This window comes from Athene noctua, chromosome 4 (genome assembly GCF_965140245.1).
Source record: "Athene noctua chromosome 4, bAthNoc1.hap1.1, whole genome shotgun sequence".
NCBI lineage: Eukaryota > Metazoa > Chordata > Aves > Strigiformes > Strigidae > Athene > Athene noctua.
This window is the reverse complement of record NC_134040.1, coordinates 60475252-60495608: the sequence shown is the minus strand read 5'-3', so window position 1 is coordinate 60495608 and position 20357 is coordinate 60475252. Positions and strand designations below refer to the sequence as shown.

The following is a 20357-nucleotide window of genomic DNA, read 5'->3' as shown; positions in this document are numbered from 1 at the left end:
GCAGTTGGTCACTCCCAAAATATATCAAGTCTTTTAGCTGAACAGGGTTAGGACTTTGGGAAGGGCTCAGAGAAACTTTTCAGTCCTTGAAGACAGTGACTTGCCTTCCCAAGTTGAGCCCGAGATGCGTGGTGCCAAAAATACCCTTCTCCTGGCAAACCTGAGCCACACCAGCTTTATGGACAGTGACTAACAATACTCCAGACAAAGTGTTTGCCAGTCAGTTATGTTCTTTAGTCTTGCATTGTAACATGTAGATTAGAGTCATATGCTTGACGTAAAAACTTGTTTAACTAGTAACTCATGAGCTGAACCATTTTGAAATAGATCCTATTCAATCACATTCACGTGGGCATGCTCATTCCACACTAAAGTGGATGTCATTCACATCTGTAGAAATTTATGATAAGAAGCTGAAGAACACTCGATTTAGGAGGGAGTGTCTGTAGAATATATAGTCAAACTTCAGCGGAGAGCATTTTACAAATGTAGATCCGCTTTCCTAGGCATCCTTATATAGATAAACCTCGCATGTGGAGGACCAGCTTTTATTGTTGGGGTTTTTTCTGGCCACACTAGTGAGTAAAAAAACTCGGGTGGATCTTTTAGACATGTATTATGCTAGAGATGTTAAGCCAGAAAACTGGAATTGATCTTTCATTTCTTTTTCATCTACCTGAGCCACTGTGTGTAACTCTTCTTTAGTGACTGAGTTCTCTCTGCAGTCAGTTCATTCCATTAAAGCCAATCACAGCATCACTAGCTTTGCAGAAGACAGACCCCCAAATATTCTTCCAAATCCTTTCTGTGCTTTCTGTCTTCTTCATATAAACATCAGTTCCCTCCTGATCCTTCACAAGGATGGAAGTTCATACATTTCCCTTTACCACAAGCTCTGTTGCCTTAGGGGTTAAGAGGATCACAGATTCTTCAATTCTGCTCTCTGTTAAACCCACCTTGTTTGCTTCACACACACTCAAAAAGCCAGTCACTTTGAGATATTTCCCAGCCTTCTGATGAGAACTTAGTTGCCTGCCATGTCCCTTATCATGAAAAGCCCAAACATCTTCCCATGTTTTGGTGTTTCTTGCTTTTCCAGTACCAAGATTTGCAGCAAGCCCTGCTCTCTCACATCAGCTCTTGTAATGAGGAGGAGTTTTCTTCCACTCGCCACCCCCAGCATTCCTTCTGTGAGGTCTCATGCTCCCCTTGCCATCCCCACACCCCAAAAATCTAATGTCTGCTCTCTAGGCTCACCGTAAAGCATTCAGCTCACTCTGCTACAGGAATGCAGAGTAATGAACAATAGTTGCATTAGGTATGGGTAATGAATTGTGTTTCAGCAAAGTGAAAAAGAAGAGCTTCTTAATAAAGAGAATAACTTTTAATAGGCAGTTAAATTTTTTTTCTTGACACACCATGGTAATTTCTGAACAAATTTTGCACAAACATATATATATATTTCACAATCTTTCTCTGTCTTTCTTTCTTATACAATCTTTCTTATACTGTCCTTTCAGTATGCTACAAAATGCTTTTTTTTTTTTTTTTTAAATCAACATGAAAATTCACAATGATTGCTTTTTTCATAGGAAACCTCAGCAGTCAGGAACCTGAAAACTTGCAGATGCCAAATAGCATATTTTAGATGTCCTGACCTTTCCAAAGTAGGCATCCAAGACTCCTCTGCTCCTGAGAAACCCCAGTGATCCAGCTGCAGCATAGAGGACACTTGTTGGATCCCCATCTTTTACAGAGCTTCATCAAAAGTTTCTCTTGGTGCCACTAAGACAGAGGATTATTAGACCCATCAAAGTGGAAATAAGAGCAACAGTCAAGCACAGGGAAATGAACACCTTTCAGCTTCCTTTTATAAACATGAACTAACAAATCTGCTCAATCTCTTACCATACTGCTAGGTAACTTTCATTATTTCAGAGAGGGAAATGAGAGAGAGAATTTCCTCAAAAGCATTTCATCGATAGGTATCAAAATTTAGATCATCGTCCTGGCTCCTGGTCCTGCACTTACAGTACCAGTTGTCTTCTTTCCATTCACCAATAAAACAATGGAGGTTCTTGGCACACTACCAGAGACAGTGGATTGAGACTGAGCAGATGCTCACAGTAATATAATTTTCAAACATTTATAGTTCTAGAAAAGTAGGATACATGCAGGTAGAAGCACTACTTGATATTTTTGAATTGCCAGCTCTGTACAAATTAAGAGAGTCTGTAATTAGCACTTGAAACACTCTTTAAACTTCCAGAGTTATTCAATAACCCACAGGAATCCCATGCATTACTCAGAACAGAGGGAAGAAGGTTCATCTGTAAAATTGCTTATCTTGCTGATCCTGACTGTGCACCTCAGGCTACATAGGAGACATATTTATAGCACAGTAATGCAATTAGCCAAGGAACAGGTGAAAATAAACTATGTTACCTGCTACTTTAGAAGGATCATATTCAGTAATTTACAGAACTTCAAAGAGCCTCAGTGCAAGGTATATTCCCCCCTTCACAGAAAAAAGCACACACTTCAGCACTTCAGCCAGACATCCCATCCTGTAAACACTTAACGACAAGTGAAGTGTGTGCTACGATGAGGAGTCTCATGGAAGTCACTGAATTAATTTTCAAAGAGGCAATTTGCCCAGTACTGTTTCAAGGGTCAGGCCCTGTTTTTATTTTGCTACATACAATTAAAAGAATCATATCTACCATAAGTTCAACAAAATATGCTAACATATTCCTTCCTGTACGTGCAGAAAACCTTTTTAGTAACTACTATGAATATATCACCTGACTTTTACATTCTCTCCAACCTTCTTGTAAGTTTTCCTGCTTTTACTATATGTGAAAATAATAAATAGGTATGATATACCAGTTATTAAGCCATCAAAAAATTACGTCTCATTCCAGAAGGAACAGGAGACACTTGAGATTTAGAAGTAAAGAGCTGGTCATTGACACAAGTGTCCTGCCTGGTAAAAAGCTTCAGCTGCTCCACATTTCCTATGGAACTGCAACTTTGGTGGGATGTTGTGAGGACTGCTTCCCATCTGAAATGACAACAGTATGTCAAGGTTATTATTCCAGGTAAGGTTGTTCAGGAACAGAAGAGCAAGCTGAAATGGATGACATAGAGTAAATCTAACATGGGATAGATAATAAGGAGTAAATCCGTTGTCCAGGACATCGCCCTGCATCCACACAAACAAAACCACCTCTGGGCTTTTAGTAATGTAGGCAAAATTGGATTCTGGTTATTTTGTCCTTACTGTTGGCATCAGGAGATCTCAGTTTGTACATCCTGGGGGAAATGAGAATAGGCCAAAACCATCAAAGATGTTTTGCAAAAGGGTCTCTCCACATTTCTGGTCAACCAGATCTCTCTCGGTGGAGGGCAATGGGACCCGTTCTAAAGATGTTCCATCCTACAATGATGGTGGAAGACTGGGCTTTGTCTGGGCCCAACATAGCTGCCTCTGACCATTCCATCCCACATATGCAGTGACACCTAGTTCCTCAGGCCATCCTTCTCCTCTACCTCCCTCCACTACCCTGGTCACACAGGGCCCTTCCTACAGCCCACCCCTTCCCCGCAGCTGCTTCCTTCTGCCATCCTTGGCAAAGGACCCTATTTGTCCACAAATAAGAGAAGCAACTCCATGGGAAGTGGAGACTGTGGTGCCTGAGAAAGCTTCATACATGAAGGAAAATGCAGCGCCCACATCACAAACAGTGGGTTTCAGAAGTGCTCTGATGGTCTCTGCCCTCACACACGTAAAAATACTGTCCAAGACCTGCCAGTTTTTGCATGTTAGCCACCAAGGATTTCAAGCCATAATAAACCACCTCAATGAAAGGTGCTTGTTTTTGCATGATGTGGAATGGACACAGATTTTTCATGAAACCAAAGGAGCTGAACACTTCTGGGTAAAAAGTTCCTTTTTTAATACGTAACTGCCTTTAAAAATCTCTTACTTCTCACACAGACAAAAACAAAATTCACCTAGGGAATTACAACCAAGAAATGCCGAGCAGTTAAAGACAAATGCTTTCAGTCCCTTGGTTTGCCTGGGACTCTGTTCGTGATGGTGTCCTCAAGCTGGGCTTTGTTTAATCCATTGCTCCTTGAGGCTGCCTCCAACTGAAGTAATTGCTCTTTTTGTTTTGCATTTTTAACCCTTTTCTTTAGTTACATGGCACAATACTAAGACTAACAAGTATTAACCAAGACTAACAAACACTAATGTTACAGGATGTAAAACAAAAGCAATAAACTTACATATTTATTGCTGAGGTGTGAAGAGCTGCCGAGTTTTATTCTTCCCCTGAGATGAATGCTCTCCTAAGAAACAGAAAATATATTTGCATCAGTTAAACATGAAAAGACAAAAGGAAAAATCAGTCTAGCAGGAACACATCACCGACCACTGTACGAACTAGCCAGCCTCCTTGTCAGATTTACTTAACCAGTAAAAACTGTCCACACAATAGATTTTTACTACTCTCTCTGTGTTTTATAGCTTATTTTCCCTATGATTTGCTCCCAAATGGTGGGTTACTACCACAAAGTATTTCCAAGGCAGTTCTCAAGGGGGTTAGAAAAGGCATAAGGCTTTAATTAATTTGTAACTATGATTAGAATATTAAATTCTAAAAAGATGCAACTTTAAAATTATTTTTTGCCTATACTGCTGACAGCAGCTCAGTTCCTCCAAAGCAGGAAAATGAACATTTAACAGCTTCAGTCAGGGATTACGGACAGTTCTCACTCCTCCTTCCCTAGAGAAGCAGAGCTGCTGCCAGCAGTTACAGGCAAACAAATAAGCCTCCAGATGAGGATGTGTTTACAGTTGTGCTATTTCCAAACGCATGTCCCAGGAATGGCAGCAGGATTTCTTTGTGCCAGAGATTCGTACATGGATGTGAACAGGGAATGGCATTGTCGGACTGGACACAGCCCCATGGAAACAGGCATGAGGGTGGGGAAATCCAAATGCATCCAGGAAACTCCCTTCTGCCTCTCTGCTCACCTGTGGGAGACAATGCAATGCCTAACACATACATCAAAGGCAAGAAAGTGAAGAGATGTATTACATTCTAGTAAAAGTGAATATGTATTAAAAAGCTTGCATATGATCTATAGCCTGGGGTTGAAAACTGTAATACAAATTAGGCTTATAACAAATTCACTGATTAGGCATTTAAATAATTAGAAGTCAAATTAAATAGTTGCTCTCCTGAAGAAAAGAGAAAAGGCTTGTCAGTGGTTTTCAGACAGATTTTCTTGGCAGCAAAAAGGGCTCTCTAATTTAGTGCAGCCTTTCGGAGATGAGTAGAAAACTCGGTATCTAATGGGGTTCAGTGAGAAACACTGAAAATTGTTCAATAATAATGTGCTGGAATGCTGTTCTCTTCCCAAACGTTCAATTTTGGATAAAATTATTTCAAAATTGGTTTAAGATGTTAAGTTAGAGCTTCAGAAGTTCTGATGATGTTAAATTTCTGTTAAAAAGGCCTTCAGCAACTACTTCAATAATTCATAATATATTTTTTTTAAAGAAAATGATAGCAAAAGTTTCTGGGAGAAAAAATGGAAAGATTTCAACAAGATTTATACATTTTTGGTAGGTGAAAAGTTTTTGTTACATAAAACTCCTGTTTTGAAAAGCTCAAGTCAACCAGTTTAAATTGTACTAACAAAGGAATGAGATTTTAAAGAACTCTCATTTCTTTAAAAATTTATTTTTATTTCTCCCTTTATTATTTCTTCCTTCTGCATGTTTTTACTTTCTTTGTTCAATATACAGAAATAGAAGATTTAATAAGGTGTGAATGGGAAAAATTGGCAAGAATGTTTAAAAAAGTTGGTGTACACTCTGAGCTGGTTGCTCTCCCTATGCTCGAAACTAGTCAGACTTATATGGAAGACTGATACTCTGCACCACAGGAAAATAACATGTCTAAGGAGAGGCTCCAGAGGCAGCATAACTCCCCAGGTAACTTCCTGTTGATGTCCATAGGCTTTGGATCAGAGTATGAAATGGGTGAGGCCGAGCTGGCTGCAGGAGGCAGGCTGCTCAAGTGGTACCTGCCAACAGCGGTGGTGGGGACAGGAGTGCTGAATTTGCCTTACTGCAGACCCTGAGGCCGCAGCACACAGACACTCACATACCCTATCTAGATTTCCCGGTGCTATACACATAATCCGTGGAAACAGTGAACTGCCACAAACTGTTGCTGGGGTCAACATCCCCCTATCATATCGGTGATTGTCCAATGTGATTCAATGCAGGCAGGGATGCTCTTGCATTGCTTTGCTACTGCACTCCCATGAGGACAGGAGCCTGCAAGAATTCTGAAACAAAACCAGGTTATCACTACTCCATGGCTGAAAATGTGTCTGAATTGTCAGTGCCAACTAACAATTCAGTGATGAAGAGAGAATGATCATATACTGGAAAAGAAATGGTAACACAAATGCTCTCTTTTCAAGGGTAATAAAGGTAACACATGTTTTCAGATACAGGGCTGCAGCATGCCTTGAGACTGCACAGAGAGTTGTTTAGAACAATTTTGGAGTCTAGTGGCTCAGCAGTTTGATGTTTTGTTAAATATCCAGCTGTAACACAAAGACCAAATTAAGAAAAACATTCAGGTTAGTTGCAAGTGGGAAGACATTTTTATGCTTTAACTGACAGAGGTAAATTCCAAGACTGCAAAAAATCAAACTTGTTCCCAAACTATCACCCACTAAAAACAATGGATTAGACCTTGTTTCCCATAAGGGAAATGAAAAGCAAATACTTATGTTTAGTAATTTGTTAGAACAGATGATACTTTAATCAACTGAAGAAATTATTTCACGTCGAGCTATTTGCTGATGGAGAAAATACGCAATGCAGTGGCGGCACTCGACCAGTCTAGATAGATTACCTGCATGCTTTGAAGGCTGTCATCAAGAGAGAAAGGGTATAGTTATGCAAAATATACCACCAAGAACAAAATTGCTGGACAACAACATCAGTAAAAAATTGGCTTTTGTTGATTCTGGATTATGCATTTAGGGGAGGATGACACACAAGCTCTAGTGTTGAACACTAGGAGATGGAAGGTATCAAGAGAGACTTGAACTATTAGCTTCTCACAATATAGTTATACAGCATCTTGCATAAATGTATCTGTTGATCCAATCTGATAGGTACTATGGCAGTAATTTTCTGGTAATGGGCTGAAAATTCATTGCATGTTTGTCTACTTTGAGAAGTAAATCAGTGAACTGCAGAAAGGGGGAGATGAAGGCATCTGGAAGAAAGTATTTGGTACAGCTAACAAAGCACTGTCAACTGCACAGCTGCAAGTGCAATGTGACTCCCTTTACCTGTGGTCCTCCCTTGTGACACCTCTCCTGATGGAGGAGGAGTTGTGGGCTCAGAAAGATTGGCAGAGGGCAGCGAGAAGCCAACCTCATATAAATCACGCACTTCTACAAAAACTGAAAGAAACGATGCACAGTTTGAGAAAGAGGCCTTAGGCAAAATATTTGTAAAATGAAATCAGATTAATACTGTCATGGAAGTTTTAGCTGACAATCACACCCTTCCACTAAACCTTTTACTCTCCTTCTCACCTTCCAGTGTTGCACCTGTTTGTTGATTTTTGTCTGCAGTTGGATTGTAAACACAAAGACATAGGTACCACAAAGTCTCTAAACATTACGGTCATATAACACAGAGAGATCTGTAGTTAAACTAACTTATTGCCACAGGAGGCTGTGGATGCCACAGGGGATAAGACAAATTAATGGAAATAAAAGCCACTGAGAACTAAAGCACCGGAGAGATAACCTCTGATTCAGGATGTCTCCAAGCCACCGAATACCGGAAGGCTACAGTGGAGGACACATTACTGGACTCCTTCCCTATCTGTCATCCTTCCCTTCACATCTCATGCTAGCCACCCTCGGTGACAGGATTTGGGGCTACAGGATCTGAGCACGTTCAGATCATAGTTTCTGAGCCAGTCTTTCATACACACAGCCTCCTACATGGCACCTCTCAATCGCTTCTGCTGGAGCCCCGATCACTGATTCACCCAAGTAAACTAGCAGGCTAGGCACTGGGCCCGATCCAATAGACAGTGCATACATCCTCCTCTAGAATGTGGTCATGCTTAAAAAGGATGAGGATAAGGAAGATGTAATAGGAAAAATTTTGTATTCGTAACCCCTGATCCTTCAATATATTTAAGTGCATGTGAGGTAGAGTGAGTACACAGATACTGAGGGGTCTGAAAAGTTAAATGTTTAACCAGGAAAGTAACAGTACTTCAGTGAAAATGCAGGGTTTCCTTCTTAATTAAAATTTCACTTGTGCAGTATTTGTTTTTTCACTCTCACAAATATACTCCTTTCTGACTATTAATGTTGCATCCTAAGGCCAATATATGTGAATAAGCAACGGGCACATAATCAGCCTAAATTACAGATTGTTTACAATCAGTTTCAAAACTCTGAAACAAACATTTCTTTGTCTCACTTTTGTGGAAGGCTATTGAATTAATCTCATTGTAATTTCCTTCCCCTCTCCATTTGATTTAGAATACACATACACCGCAGAACATGATGATATAAGAGAGAGTTAACAGGTCACAGCACTAAGAATACAGAAAGTCTTTGACCTGGGCAAAGCCCTCTTTGACATTATTGGGAAAGCTGGAAAGATATAAAAAATAGTCTTTGACATAAAAAATAGGTTGTACTGCATCTCAGATTACATTGTCTGTCAGAAAAAACGAACTGAACTGTTATTTCACTGTAATATCTGCTGAGAAATTGTTCATAAGTGGCAATCTGGTTTGGAGCAAAGGATTAAAGCAAGCTTTTTCACAAAATATGGTTGCAGAAACCCATTTTTTATAAAAGTATAAAACTACCTCTGCAGACGCATGAATCTAAATGTCCATTTTTACCATGCTGAACTTAAAGAAAGAGGGGTGCATTACAGATGCTGGAGAACTGCATGGAGCGGGACCCAGGGCCTGGATGCACTGTCTGGGTTTGGTGTGGGCCAGGGGGTCCAGCACCTGCAACGTGCCACACACTTCGCTCACGCCCCTGCAAACTGTTCCTCGCCACTGTCTGCAGGACAGAAGGATCTGTACACTTCACCATGGCAGATATATCTAGAACACAGGGAAATGTTCAGGTGAAGCATAGGAAGGCAATTGCTGCTGAACAGCCAGCAAAGGGTGGGAAGTGGCTCCCCCAACAAAGGAACATCTCAGAAAGCTGCAGGCTGGAACATTAGCAAATGTTCCACAGATGAAAACATCACTTAACCCTCGGGAGTCTCTGACTGTAAGAGACTGCTTTAAAAAACTTTGCAAATATGCACAGCTCACTAACTGAATTAGAAATATAGAAGAAAGCATATGTTATTTAACGTTTTTGACTACAGTTTTGCCCAAAAGTCTCAGCTGAAGTGTGCGTAGACAGACCTTTGTGGTGCAAGTAAACACAAACAGAATCCAGCCACGAGCTGCAAAAAGCTGAGAAAGTTTATTCTTCAGTTTCTGTGAAGAAAGAAAACAACTTCAGGCCATTATATGATACAAGGTTTTAAAAAGTTGAGCCTCAGAAAATGAGAACGAGAAGAAAAGGGAAGCAGGTACTTTATCTCTCTGTGATGAAGGGACCCTTTTCTATGAAGCAGCTTCTAGGTTTTCTACCTGCAGGGAAAAAAAATAAGACATTGAAAGTATAGTTCATAATAGGAAAAAGAAATAATCAATATCATAGCCTCACATTAGTAGAAACACCCGCTCTTACCACTTCTAAGCATGCAGCATATGCCAGCAGACTGCTCTTCGCTGACCTGCACTGCTTATCTTGCAAGTAAGGGAATTTTCAGTGATGGAGTGCCTCACCTAGAGACCCAGGCTTCTTCACCTGCTCCTAGAGGTATCCACCTGTATCCTATACAAAATAAGAGAGATACAAAATTACCAATGCGTGCTGAGAAACCCCATGGCGTGCTATGGAACCATGCCCCTGGCAGGGGTAAAGTTCCCTGGGTTGGGCCCCTAATGAAGTAAAAACCAAAGATTTCTTACCTCTTTAAATGCCACGGTCCATGCTCAGATGTGCTCATCATAATAGAAACCAAGAAGGAATAATCCTCTGCTCTGGCACCAGATTTGTCCCATTGTACCACAGCCACATCTATGGCTTGATGTGTGAGGCAGAACAATTAAACAGTGTCAGTATTTGGAAATTCATGGAAAGCGGTGATGAAGGTATTGTTGTTCAATGACGTATTTTCAGAAGATTACAGGATTTTTGAGGTCCAAACCCTAACACCACAGTGGGCTGTCTTGTCAGGTGCTGAACTTCATGTGTATTCCAGTGACTGAGGCGAGTTTTTGTGCTGAAGGAGAATAGGTTTTTTTCTTTGTTCTGGGATGATTTTGGTGTTTGGTCACTATGTATTGCACAGTCACCTGCCTCTGATGTTGAAGGCTAGGAATCTTCAAAGCCTTTAACAGAGAAGGCTTTGAAAATGCAGGAAGTGGAGAGGAATGCTGCAGGCACAAACTAGGGTCATCTCAAAAGTGACTGAAGTTATGGGGTCCAATTAAGCTATGTCATCAAATCCCACATGTCTTCAAGGTAGGTAGCTCATCTTGTGCAAGGGACACACCCAAGAAACGTTATGAAAATCTACAGGCAGGAGGTACATCATGTTGAAGCAGCAGATTACAGCTCTAAAGTCGTTATTACTGTTAACCAACAGGAGCTTTTGGAAGACATGTGGAGCACATGAGGAATGCTGGCTGTTCTACATCCTCAGTTCATGCTATCTTGTACTGCACTGCCATCTGAAAGTGCCTCTAGATGTTGACTGATCCCCTTCTCCAATGTGATTACAATAAGTCAAAGATGTTTTACATGTGACAGGTCAGGTGTGTCCTCAAATATCTATGTTTGCCTGGTATGTTTCCCCAGTTTTATTTAGTAGCAACACTTGAATTGTCATTTGTGTCCACAGTAGGTGTCTTGGGAAGCCCTAATGCAGATATGTACCATGGACCTTTCTCCAGCCACCTTCCATTCCTGGTATGTCACCCAAATCTGAGCCACATCGGCTTTGAGACATTTAATATCCTTCCAGTAAATTCAATGCAGAAGAGACAATACCCCTACAAGCTGAGTAAGTCATATCCCACCTTATCATCTCAAAAGAGCATGCACAGGCTAGAAACATGCCCTAATGGATCATCTTATGCTTAGGTGCCAGGATTATACCTAACAACTCTGAAATATTCTATCACCTGCACATTCCTATGAGACTTTTTATTGAATATCAAACTAGTGTGCTGCTACTAGTTAGGCCCTTCATACATTTTACCTGCTCTAGGATGGGTACTCCAGGCAAGGGCCATAAAAGAAAATTGTCAAGTCATTACTCAGGTATCAATATTTCTGTCACACATCATCCATCTGTATGGATTAGCCTTACCCCAATTTCTATTCATCAACCTTTCTGTTACTGAGGAATTTCTATCCCTCAACATTTTTCATGAGTCCTAAAAGGTGATCAATACCTTTGCTGTTTTTCAGTGAGATACACAGGAACTCTTAAAGAAGAAGTTAGGGATGTTTTCAAGATAGGCAATACTTTACCATTAACATCATGGATGATGGTATTGATCTCTTAGTCATCAAGTAAAACTCTCCATCTTACATTCTTGGGAAATATTTCTACCACTGACAAGCTAAACATACAGTTCTGTGGGCTATATTGAATCCCAAGTAAGAAATATTTTTGCAGGTAGGTTTTCTAGAGCTCTGTACTGTAGAAGACCATTTATTCTCCATAGGAAGAGCCACCCTAAATTTGCCTGTATAGTCAACAGGGAATGGCTGCAATAAGTCCTGCATTTGCACATTTGTGTAAAACTTTCATGATGATTCAGTACCCTGAGCATTTTTATCCAAGCTGAGTTTTCACATAAGGTGCAAGTACAGGCACTTTTCTTGCATCAGGTGTTGCAGCTCACTGGCAAATGGGCATGAAAAATTCAAAGTGCTTAGCTTTGTCTGTTTTTTTACTTTACATCAATTCTCAACCAGTTGTGCCTGAGAGATCATAGCCATCAGTAACTCCATCTTTCTAAGAAGAGTTTTAAAGAATGATAATATTAAAGCTCAGTTTTACCTAGTGTTCCAAATGATACTGCTCCATTAAAACCCATTACTTTAGTCCAGGCTTAATTGAACACTGTTTTTTTCCTGTATTCTTTCACATTATTTGTAGGTATTGAAATAATATTCTTGGTTAAATGTAATTCAGCTATGCTTCTGAAAAATGAGTCTTTCTTTTTTCTTTCAATTTATAGTCAGAACCTAATTTTAGAAGTCCTAAAATAGGATCCTTCAGTAGCCAGTGGACCTCCACAGGTCAGCTCATTCCAGTTCAAGATACACATCCAAGGCAGATGGCATAAATAGCCTTCTGGATACATACATCTTTTTCAGCTGACCATGTGCAGCCTGATTAGTTTTTAGATAGACAAAATAAGGCAAGATTAAACTCACCATAACCTTTTATCAAGACATATCATGCACAGCACTGACAAAGGGTTTTTCTACATTGCCTGCTTGAGCAGTTTGTAGGGCATATTCTTACTTGGTTTGTAGTTATGTTTTTTACACATTTTAAACACAACTATACAATTTCAAAATCTTCTGTTTGGATTAAAAAATAATTTTTAAAAAAAAAATATAACGTATACTTACCATAAAGCTTAATTTGAATAGATGTCAAAGCAGAATTTTGTTGTATGTGTGCTTGACCTTAGCAGTTGAGTAGCCTATTGATAGTGGTCTCTCAGGAATTAAGCCTATCCGTAAAGTTAAGGCTGCTCTTAAGAACTTCTCAGTTTTAGTCAAAACCTTTTGTAGCTTTGTTGATATGTACAATCAGAGGTGGCTACAACATATGCTTTCTAAATGGTTGGATAATGAATACACCTTCTAACTGAGCTGGATTTTATGTGTCTAAGAAGGAAAAAGAAAACATGCAAAGAAGTTTTAAGCAGTACAATTGCTCTTGGTAGTTGTAAGAGGGACCATGAGTTGGCCATTTCTTAAATTTCTATCTGTACTATAAGAAAGACTTACCTTTATGCCCGAGCTTTTAATAAAGCAAATAAATCTTATTTGAATGGGCAGGCATCCTAACACATTTAAAAATACCTGTATGAGTGACAAATATTTCTGTAAGAAAACAGGTTCTTCTTTCAGACTCCTTTTAATTTAAGTAGTAAAGTGTCTCTAAAAACCTGGGGAAAAACAGGCCTTCCATTTCTGTGAAAGCATGTTTACTTTTGAAACATATATAGACATAAGAATTGAAGAGAAAATGGTAATAGTTTAAATATGAATTGTATTAATGAGAAAAGGGCAAGAATCTTGTCTTCTAAGTGGTTATGACTCATACCTTCCAATTATAGTATGCATACATCATAGTTCAGTAAAAAAAGAATATCAAGCATCCTCTGGATAGAAGATATTCAGATACTTGGTGAACCAGTAGCTGGATTAACAGGCACCAGACCTCATTTTGGGAAAAAAAAGCCAAATAGTGAGCCTGAGTCTTTTTTCATTTACCTTGCTGTAAAACACAAATAATTCTGCTGCTGCCAATGAAGTTACTTTGTTGCTGAAACCAGTATGAGTACAGAATCAATCAAAATATGTCTATGAATTCCAGTGTCTGATTTAATTCAACTTTCAAAAAAAACCCCTATGATTTTATATGAAAGCATACACACAACTTCAAACCCCTTAAAATAAAGCTGCAAGTCTACTCCCAAAGACATATACTAAAAAATAAGTAATAGTTCCCAAATCACAGAGCTCTGAAGTGCAGTCACTTAAGTGCCAAAGCGTAGTTTGCATTTGGTCAGTAGCAGCGGGGCAGAATGATGTGTCCTGCAATGGAGCAGGGCCTTCTCCTCCCCCTCTAGCCTCCTATCATGCTGCTCTGTATCAGCGAGGTCGCAGGGACCTTGCACGGTTCTGATTTGTTGCAAGGACTGCCAGAGCTGCCCTGTGTCTTCTGGATTGTGCAAAAGCTTTTGGGAGTTGCAGAGAAGGTTAGAGAGTGGAAACTGTGCCTCTCCAGCATGTAGAGGATAGTTCAAATCAAGTGCTGTGTTCCAGAGGACTTCAGGGAAAGCAGCTATTGGGCAACCTCTGAAATGTCAGTAGGGGAAACAGATGGCCAAAAACCTTTAAAAAAAAGGTTTTTAATACCTAAAAAAGCATAAAGTAAGAGGCCCTTTTTCCTGGAGGACTCCTACAGATGAAGCGAGAACAAAGGTGGGACCTACACAGCTGAGGAAGCAAATTGCAATGGATGAAGGGGGGAAGTTTCACCATGAGAGGTTTCATTTTTGGGTTTTTTTTTGTTGAACAGCTGGGAATCAGATTAGTCAGAATTTTATTCTGCCTCAGTCTTATTTTGTGCTACTCTATTTCTTACAGAACGTACAACTGCATCCATCTCTTATATTGATGAGAATTTGCTTTCTTTTGTGCATGTTATCTATAACCCCTGTTCCTTTAGGTTTTATTACCACATATTTTGTAAGAAACTCGATCAGTTGAAGCACAGGACAGAGGAATTCATGATAAGAGTAGGATTTTGAATGCAAATGGTGGCTGGGTACAGGGCTGACTGAACAGTGCTGACACCAACTCCAGCAGAGCCCTGTTTACATACAGCACTGACTCCCAAACATTTCAGCCCCTGGGATATTACCAGTCCTCAAACTTCATTGTATAGCCAGATATAGCTGATAAATATCATGATCATGGTTACTCCTGAACATGCCTAGTTGTAGATCAGTTATGATCAGTGAATTAAAAAAAATTATTTTCCATAAACCAGTCATATTTCTCACTCACAAATACCAATACCACACACAGTGCAGCTGCGCTGCAGCTCTAAAGCTCCCAACCTGGGGATTTGTACTGTAGAGGAATTGTTTGCAGTGACTTTGACCTGACAGGAAATGGCATTCCAAAACTGCTCTTCACTGGGCTCAGAGAAGAAGACAGATAAGGCCCAGGGTCAGAACTACAGAAGTCTCAAGCATTTATAACAGCAATCGAGGACAGTAAGAGCTGTGATTTGAACATAATGAAAATATGTATAATGCCAAACGGTCTGAGAAAGCATGCCCTAGGCACTAGGTCTCTTCTCCCAAGTAACAAGTGGTAGAACAAGAGGAAATGACCTCAAGTTGCACCAGGGCAGGTTTAGACTGGATCTTAGGAAAAATTTATTCACTGAAAGGGTTGTCAAGCATTGGAACAGGCTGCCCAGGGAAGTGGCTGAGTCACCACCCCTAGAGGTAATGAAAAGACATGTAGATGTGGCACATAGGGACATGGTTTAGTGGTGGACTTGGCAGTGTTAGGTTAATGGTTGGACTTGAAGATCTTAAAAGTGTTTTCCAACATAAATGATTCTATAATTCTTTGATACACACAGGGGAAACACTCACCAGTCTCAGAAGAAGTTGTCTTCACAGAAAGAAGTTTGACTCCTTCTTTATCTGACTGGGCCCTGTTGAAGTCAGAAAACATTTGAGCAGATGGTAGGTATGCTTGTTGATCAGCCAAACAAAACTATACAATTATGATCCAGAGGAGGCAGCACCTATGTCAGTCTACACTGGTAGCTTCAAAAGGACTTTGCATGGGATCATGATCATGCCTTGGTAGTGGAAAACACCATATACCAATGTGTCTGAAAACACCTTTCTCTTAAAATATGTAATAGATCAAGTTGCATGACTCCAGGTTCAATCTAGTGCTCCACAGAAGAAGTACATCTATGGGAAAAGAGGGAGTCACCAAATGTTACTGATTTCTCTGGAGCGGGATAACCTGCTTTCTCTGTCAATACAAGGCTTTTAGCCATGTTGAATTGCACGAAGGACCACTTCAGATGTCCAGGGAGTCAGGGCTAGCAAGTAAATCAGCAGTCCAAATGTGCTTTTGCCAAACAAAGCAGAGGTCACAGCCAGACTCAATGGCCTCTAGTATATATCTTCTAATAGATCTTTCTCAGTCTCACTCTCCTCAAACTCCTTATGCCAATACTGTTTTAACTGACCCTCTGCAAATGGCCTAGTGAAGAGAAGATGGGACAGAGGAACATGAAATAATGGGGGACACAAGAAAAAGAAAAAGAATCCTGAATGAAGAAAATTAAAAAGAGAGAAAACATGAACAAAAGAAGGGGGATGGGAAAGGATAGGGGGAAGAAAAAAATCAGTGAGACAAAAATTGAATAAAAGAGAAAAAAGAATGGGCCCTGCAAAACAGTTGAGAGCCATCACATTTCTCTGCATGCTGGAACAGCTTCTATCCATGCTGAAATAGCATACGTATAAGTGTGCAATAACTGCAAGTGCGTCACTTTCAATGTGATATTTCTCTTTGGGGTGGCAATGGCTTATTATGTTTAAACAGAGAAAGATCAAAGAAAATATCATGCAGGATCTGCTGCATTCACAAGTGCCCCATGATAGATCAGAAAGCAATGAAAACACAGGATTCAACCTACTGTTCAGTGCCGTTCTCTTGTCTCTCTGGAAGAAGGAACAAAGTTAGTATCATTTTGACTGCTGAAACTCACTTAAGTAAACATTTAGACATAACTATTGTGGTTGCTAGCAGAAATCAGTATTACATTAAGTACATTAGCACAATCAACCAGCTTGAATAGTAATTGCTACTTTCCTAGTTCATCTTCCCAAAAGACAACCATGTCATCTATGAAAGTGAACCGATATTTCTCAAACCAACACTTCTGGAAACTAGGGGGAATGATATGTGACTTGTGCAAAAGGACAGCGGAAGCACTTTTTTCCCTGCAGCTCCCAAATCCCCAGGTAGCTGGCACAGAGGAGGCGAGCATGCAACAGTTCTTGGGTACATAACCACTGAGCTAAAAGAGAGAGTGAGGGGAGTGAGGGAACAAGCTGCCAGGCTGTACGCTCTGGGGGGCTTGGCTTACCCTGGCACAACATCTGAGAACACAGCCTCTCATCTCCTTTGACGAGGACAGGCTTCTCCCCAAAATGAATCATATACCAAATGTATTTTATTCTTATGTGCAAGTGTGGGCAGATGGATGGGGCCAGAGGGTTACATCAGAGTCATCGAGCTAATTCTATCCCCATGGCACTGAGCGCAGAGCTCTCCATCCACAGGGGAAGCACACTGAATGGCCCTGGGCAAATCCTACAGAAAGCACCACAGATACCCATCTACTCTAGCTTCCAAGTGAATTTGCTAGTATGGTGCCTGCTGGCACTTGTGCATGGTGGGGGGGCTGGCAAGGAAGTGTTCTTCACCTCATATCTTTATCTCCTGACTCCAAATATTCAGTAATTTCCTAAGCAAGAATCACACCTTCCTCTGTTTATCTGGGAATGGTTTTCCATATCATTGGCTAAATTGGTTGCGACACACTGTTTGCCTGGGTTTACAGCTTCAACACCCTGTTGTAATTTAATATTTCCAAGGCCCGGTGACTTCACAGTTGAAGCTCTGTACAGGTCTCCTAACTCATGCCAGCTCACAGGGAGAGAAAAACCACAGTCTGGATTCAGATCTGGGTTTTCATTTAATGGAGAATTGCACTTGCCTGTGGCCCACTCAGGCAACTCTTTGAAATATTTGGCAAATGGAATTTAATGGAATTATACCCTGTTATCTAAAGTATTTCATGGACTGCAGTGAAACAGCTACTGGCTTTAGCTGCTCTGTCAAAATGACTGTTTCTGAAAATACCGTTTGCTCAGAGGTTTTGCTCCTGTGTACATTATACTATAACTGGAAAATTATATATTATGTAAATGTGTGTGTATGTACATATGTATGTATGTATGTATGAGGTATATCCTGAAAGAAAATGTTGTATTTCTTTGCCTGCATCTAGAACAGAAATAAAATAAATAGTTATTTTGTTAAACAATATCTCCAAACTTAGTTTTCACTGTCTTTTTCTACCTGATTGACTGATTGTGTTAGCACAGCTGTTTGTTAGCTCTTTGTAGCTGCATGAACAAAAAGCTTTACAGCATTATATATTCTCCAAAAATCAGAGACATTTTTGCTCCCTCTGTTTTTCCTACTGATTTTGAAAATGAAGTGTTACTTTCTCACTTTAGGCAAAATACTTTGAAATATGTGAAGCTTTCCTATCAGACTACTGCAACAGCTATGGTTAAGGTAATCTGAAAAGACCCTAGAGATCTTTGAATAATAAAAAAACTTATTGATCTTTTTACCCCCTCAGAGAAAGCAAACCAAATACCTGGAGTTTTCTTCTGGCATATTCTGTACAAAGCTACCAGTGAGAAGACAGAGAGGGTAATGACTATCAAGCTGATGACAACTGGCAAGATAACACCTGCAAAAGAGAGAGAATATAATTTTGTCTGCTGAGCCTGGCTTTCGTTGTCTCCCTGTACAGGCACTTGCATGCACAAAGGCAAGAGGCACCTCTAGCTCCACTTCACCAAATGTTATGGATTTCTCTGGAGCAGGGTAACCTGCCTCACCCACTGAGCCTCCTTTGTGGATGGAGGATTTCGGCACCTTCCTTCTCCCACCCTTGGTCCTACCCTGACACTCGTGCTGCCCTGTGGATCGGGTTTCACTCATTTTTTCTGTAGGAGAGTGAGGTTTTAGCACCTGCCCCACTGAAAGAACCATAATCTCAACCAAAACATTTACAATTCACCCCAGTGTTGACAGCTCCCAAAGGTTTTGCAACAATCGTGTTTTGGGAATAAAGTTTTGATACATGCAACTTATTTTTTCCTCTTTTTTGAAAATAAGACTCATCTGAAATTCAGCAACTGATGCGATTATTTCTCTTTTAACATTGTACACCCAAATTCAGCAACTGATGCGATTATTTCTCTTTTAACATTGTACACCCAGAAAGACACCAAGGAGTTACATAATTCAGTAACATTCCCCACAGCACTTACAACCAGGGATAGAAAATACAAGATCTCCTTTTTAAATGAGGACATTTCTTTCCTTTTATTATTTCCCACCATCTGCCATTTCCTGACAGGTGTTTCCCAGCCAAGAAGCAAAAAGGAAAGAATTATGTAACAAAAAGAAGCTTTCCCAGGGAAATATATAAGCCCAGCTTCTCCTCATTTATCTTTTTTCTGGCAGCCATCGACCACATTCAAATTTAGCAGGCGCTGTCTTGCCTGCTGGCCTGAGCCCTGTGTTGGGGAGGCTGCGGCTGCATTCCCACAGCCTTCCAAAGCATCAGCCATCATACCCGTTCAATATTTAGAAATAGCATCTTCAATGGCTCTTGATGCAATGAATATTTAATATTCATATAGATGTGTGTGTGTGCATCTGTGGAACTAGAGGGAGAACCTGGAAACAAGCTTAAGTGGAGAAACATCAAACATATTTTGCTAAACCAGTACTTTGGGTAGGAAATAGCAGATCTGTAGCACCACTCTTGCCCTAGAGATACATAATATTGAAAGATTAAGTAACATGCATCATGAAAATATCGTGCTTGAAGAGTCTGCAGAAGATTCCATCCTAGTCCTTCTCTCCCATGACAATGCGAACAATATATTCATATAATATGTACTCATAACAATATATGAACAACATTTTAATATGTTTCTTTGTGTCTTCTCTCACAGGGAATAACTCAGTTCACTTTTTCTGTTTGTTTGTTTGTTTTATCACTTTGAATCAGGAATCAGTCCTTGGGAATAATTGTGCTGCTCTCCAATGAGAGTGGTGTCAACTTGTTAAGTTCTGATTCCCTTTGAGTGGAGTTTTATAACAGGCAGTCAAATTGGGTTTGTAATAGGGTCTACATCTGGTAAGGCTAGAAATAAAACTGCCAGTTTCATTTCTCTGCTACTCCAATCACTCATTGAAAGCCAAACTGATTGACTGAAACTCAAAAGCTGGACAATAAAGTAGGAACACTCACTAGAATAATGGATATCAATCCCTGTCATCTTCTTCTTTCCAGAATCGCTTCCAGGACTGTCAGAAACTAGATTTGCAAAAAAAAATAATATTGCCTTTCAGGTTAACATGTAATGCCAGAAGTTCCCAGACAACTCCACCTGAAAAATTACCATCCCAAAACAACTTTCGTGTCCCCAGTTCTGGAGCTGTTTGGTGCCCACAGCTATAGCTCTCGATGATACATGGATACCTTGTCAAGAGGGGTGGAAAAGTTGATCTAGCATCGCCTA

At 40.2% G+C, this 20357-nt stretch overlaps 1 protein-coding gene across 1 annotated transcript in view; it reads right to left on the bottom strand.

Annotated features, from left to right (window-relative positions):
- Positions 1 to 1369: 1369 nt before the first annotated feature.
- The window catches only part of EMCN (endomucin), a 57206-nt gene continuing 38218 nt past the window's right edge, over positions 1370 to 20357 (bottom strand). Inside the window, exons 7-12 of the mRNA XM_074903998.1 lie at positions 20087 to 20152; positions 18413 to 18508; positions 16655 to 16679; positions 15588 to 15649; positions 4294 to 4356; positions 1370 to 3064 (exon numbers count right to left, since the gene is read on the bottom strand). Of these exons, the coding sequence (XP_074760099.1) occupies positions 4298 to 4356; positions 15588 to 15649; positions 16655 to 16679; positions 18413 to 18508; positions 20087 to 20152 (308 nt within the window). The 3' untranslated portion in view covers positions 1370 to 3064; positions 4294 to 4297. The remainder of the gene's footprint in view (positions 3065 to 4293; positions 4357 to 15587; positions 15650 to 16654; positions 16680 to 18412; positions 18509 to 20086; positions 20153 to 20357) is intronic.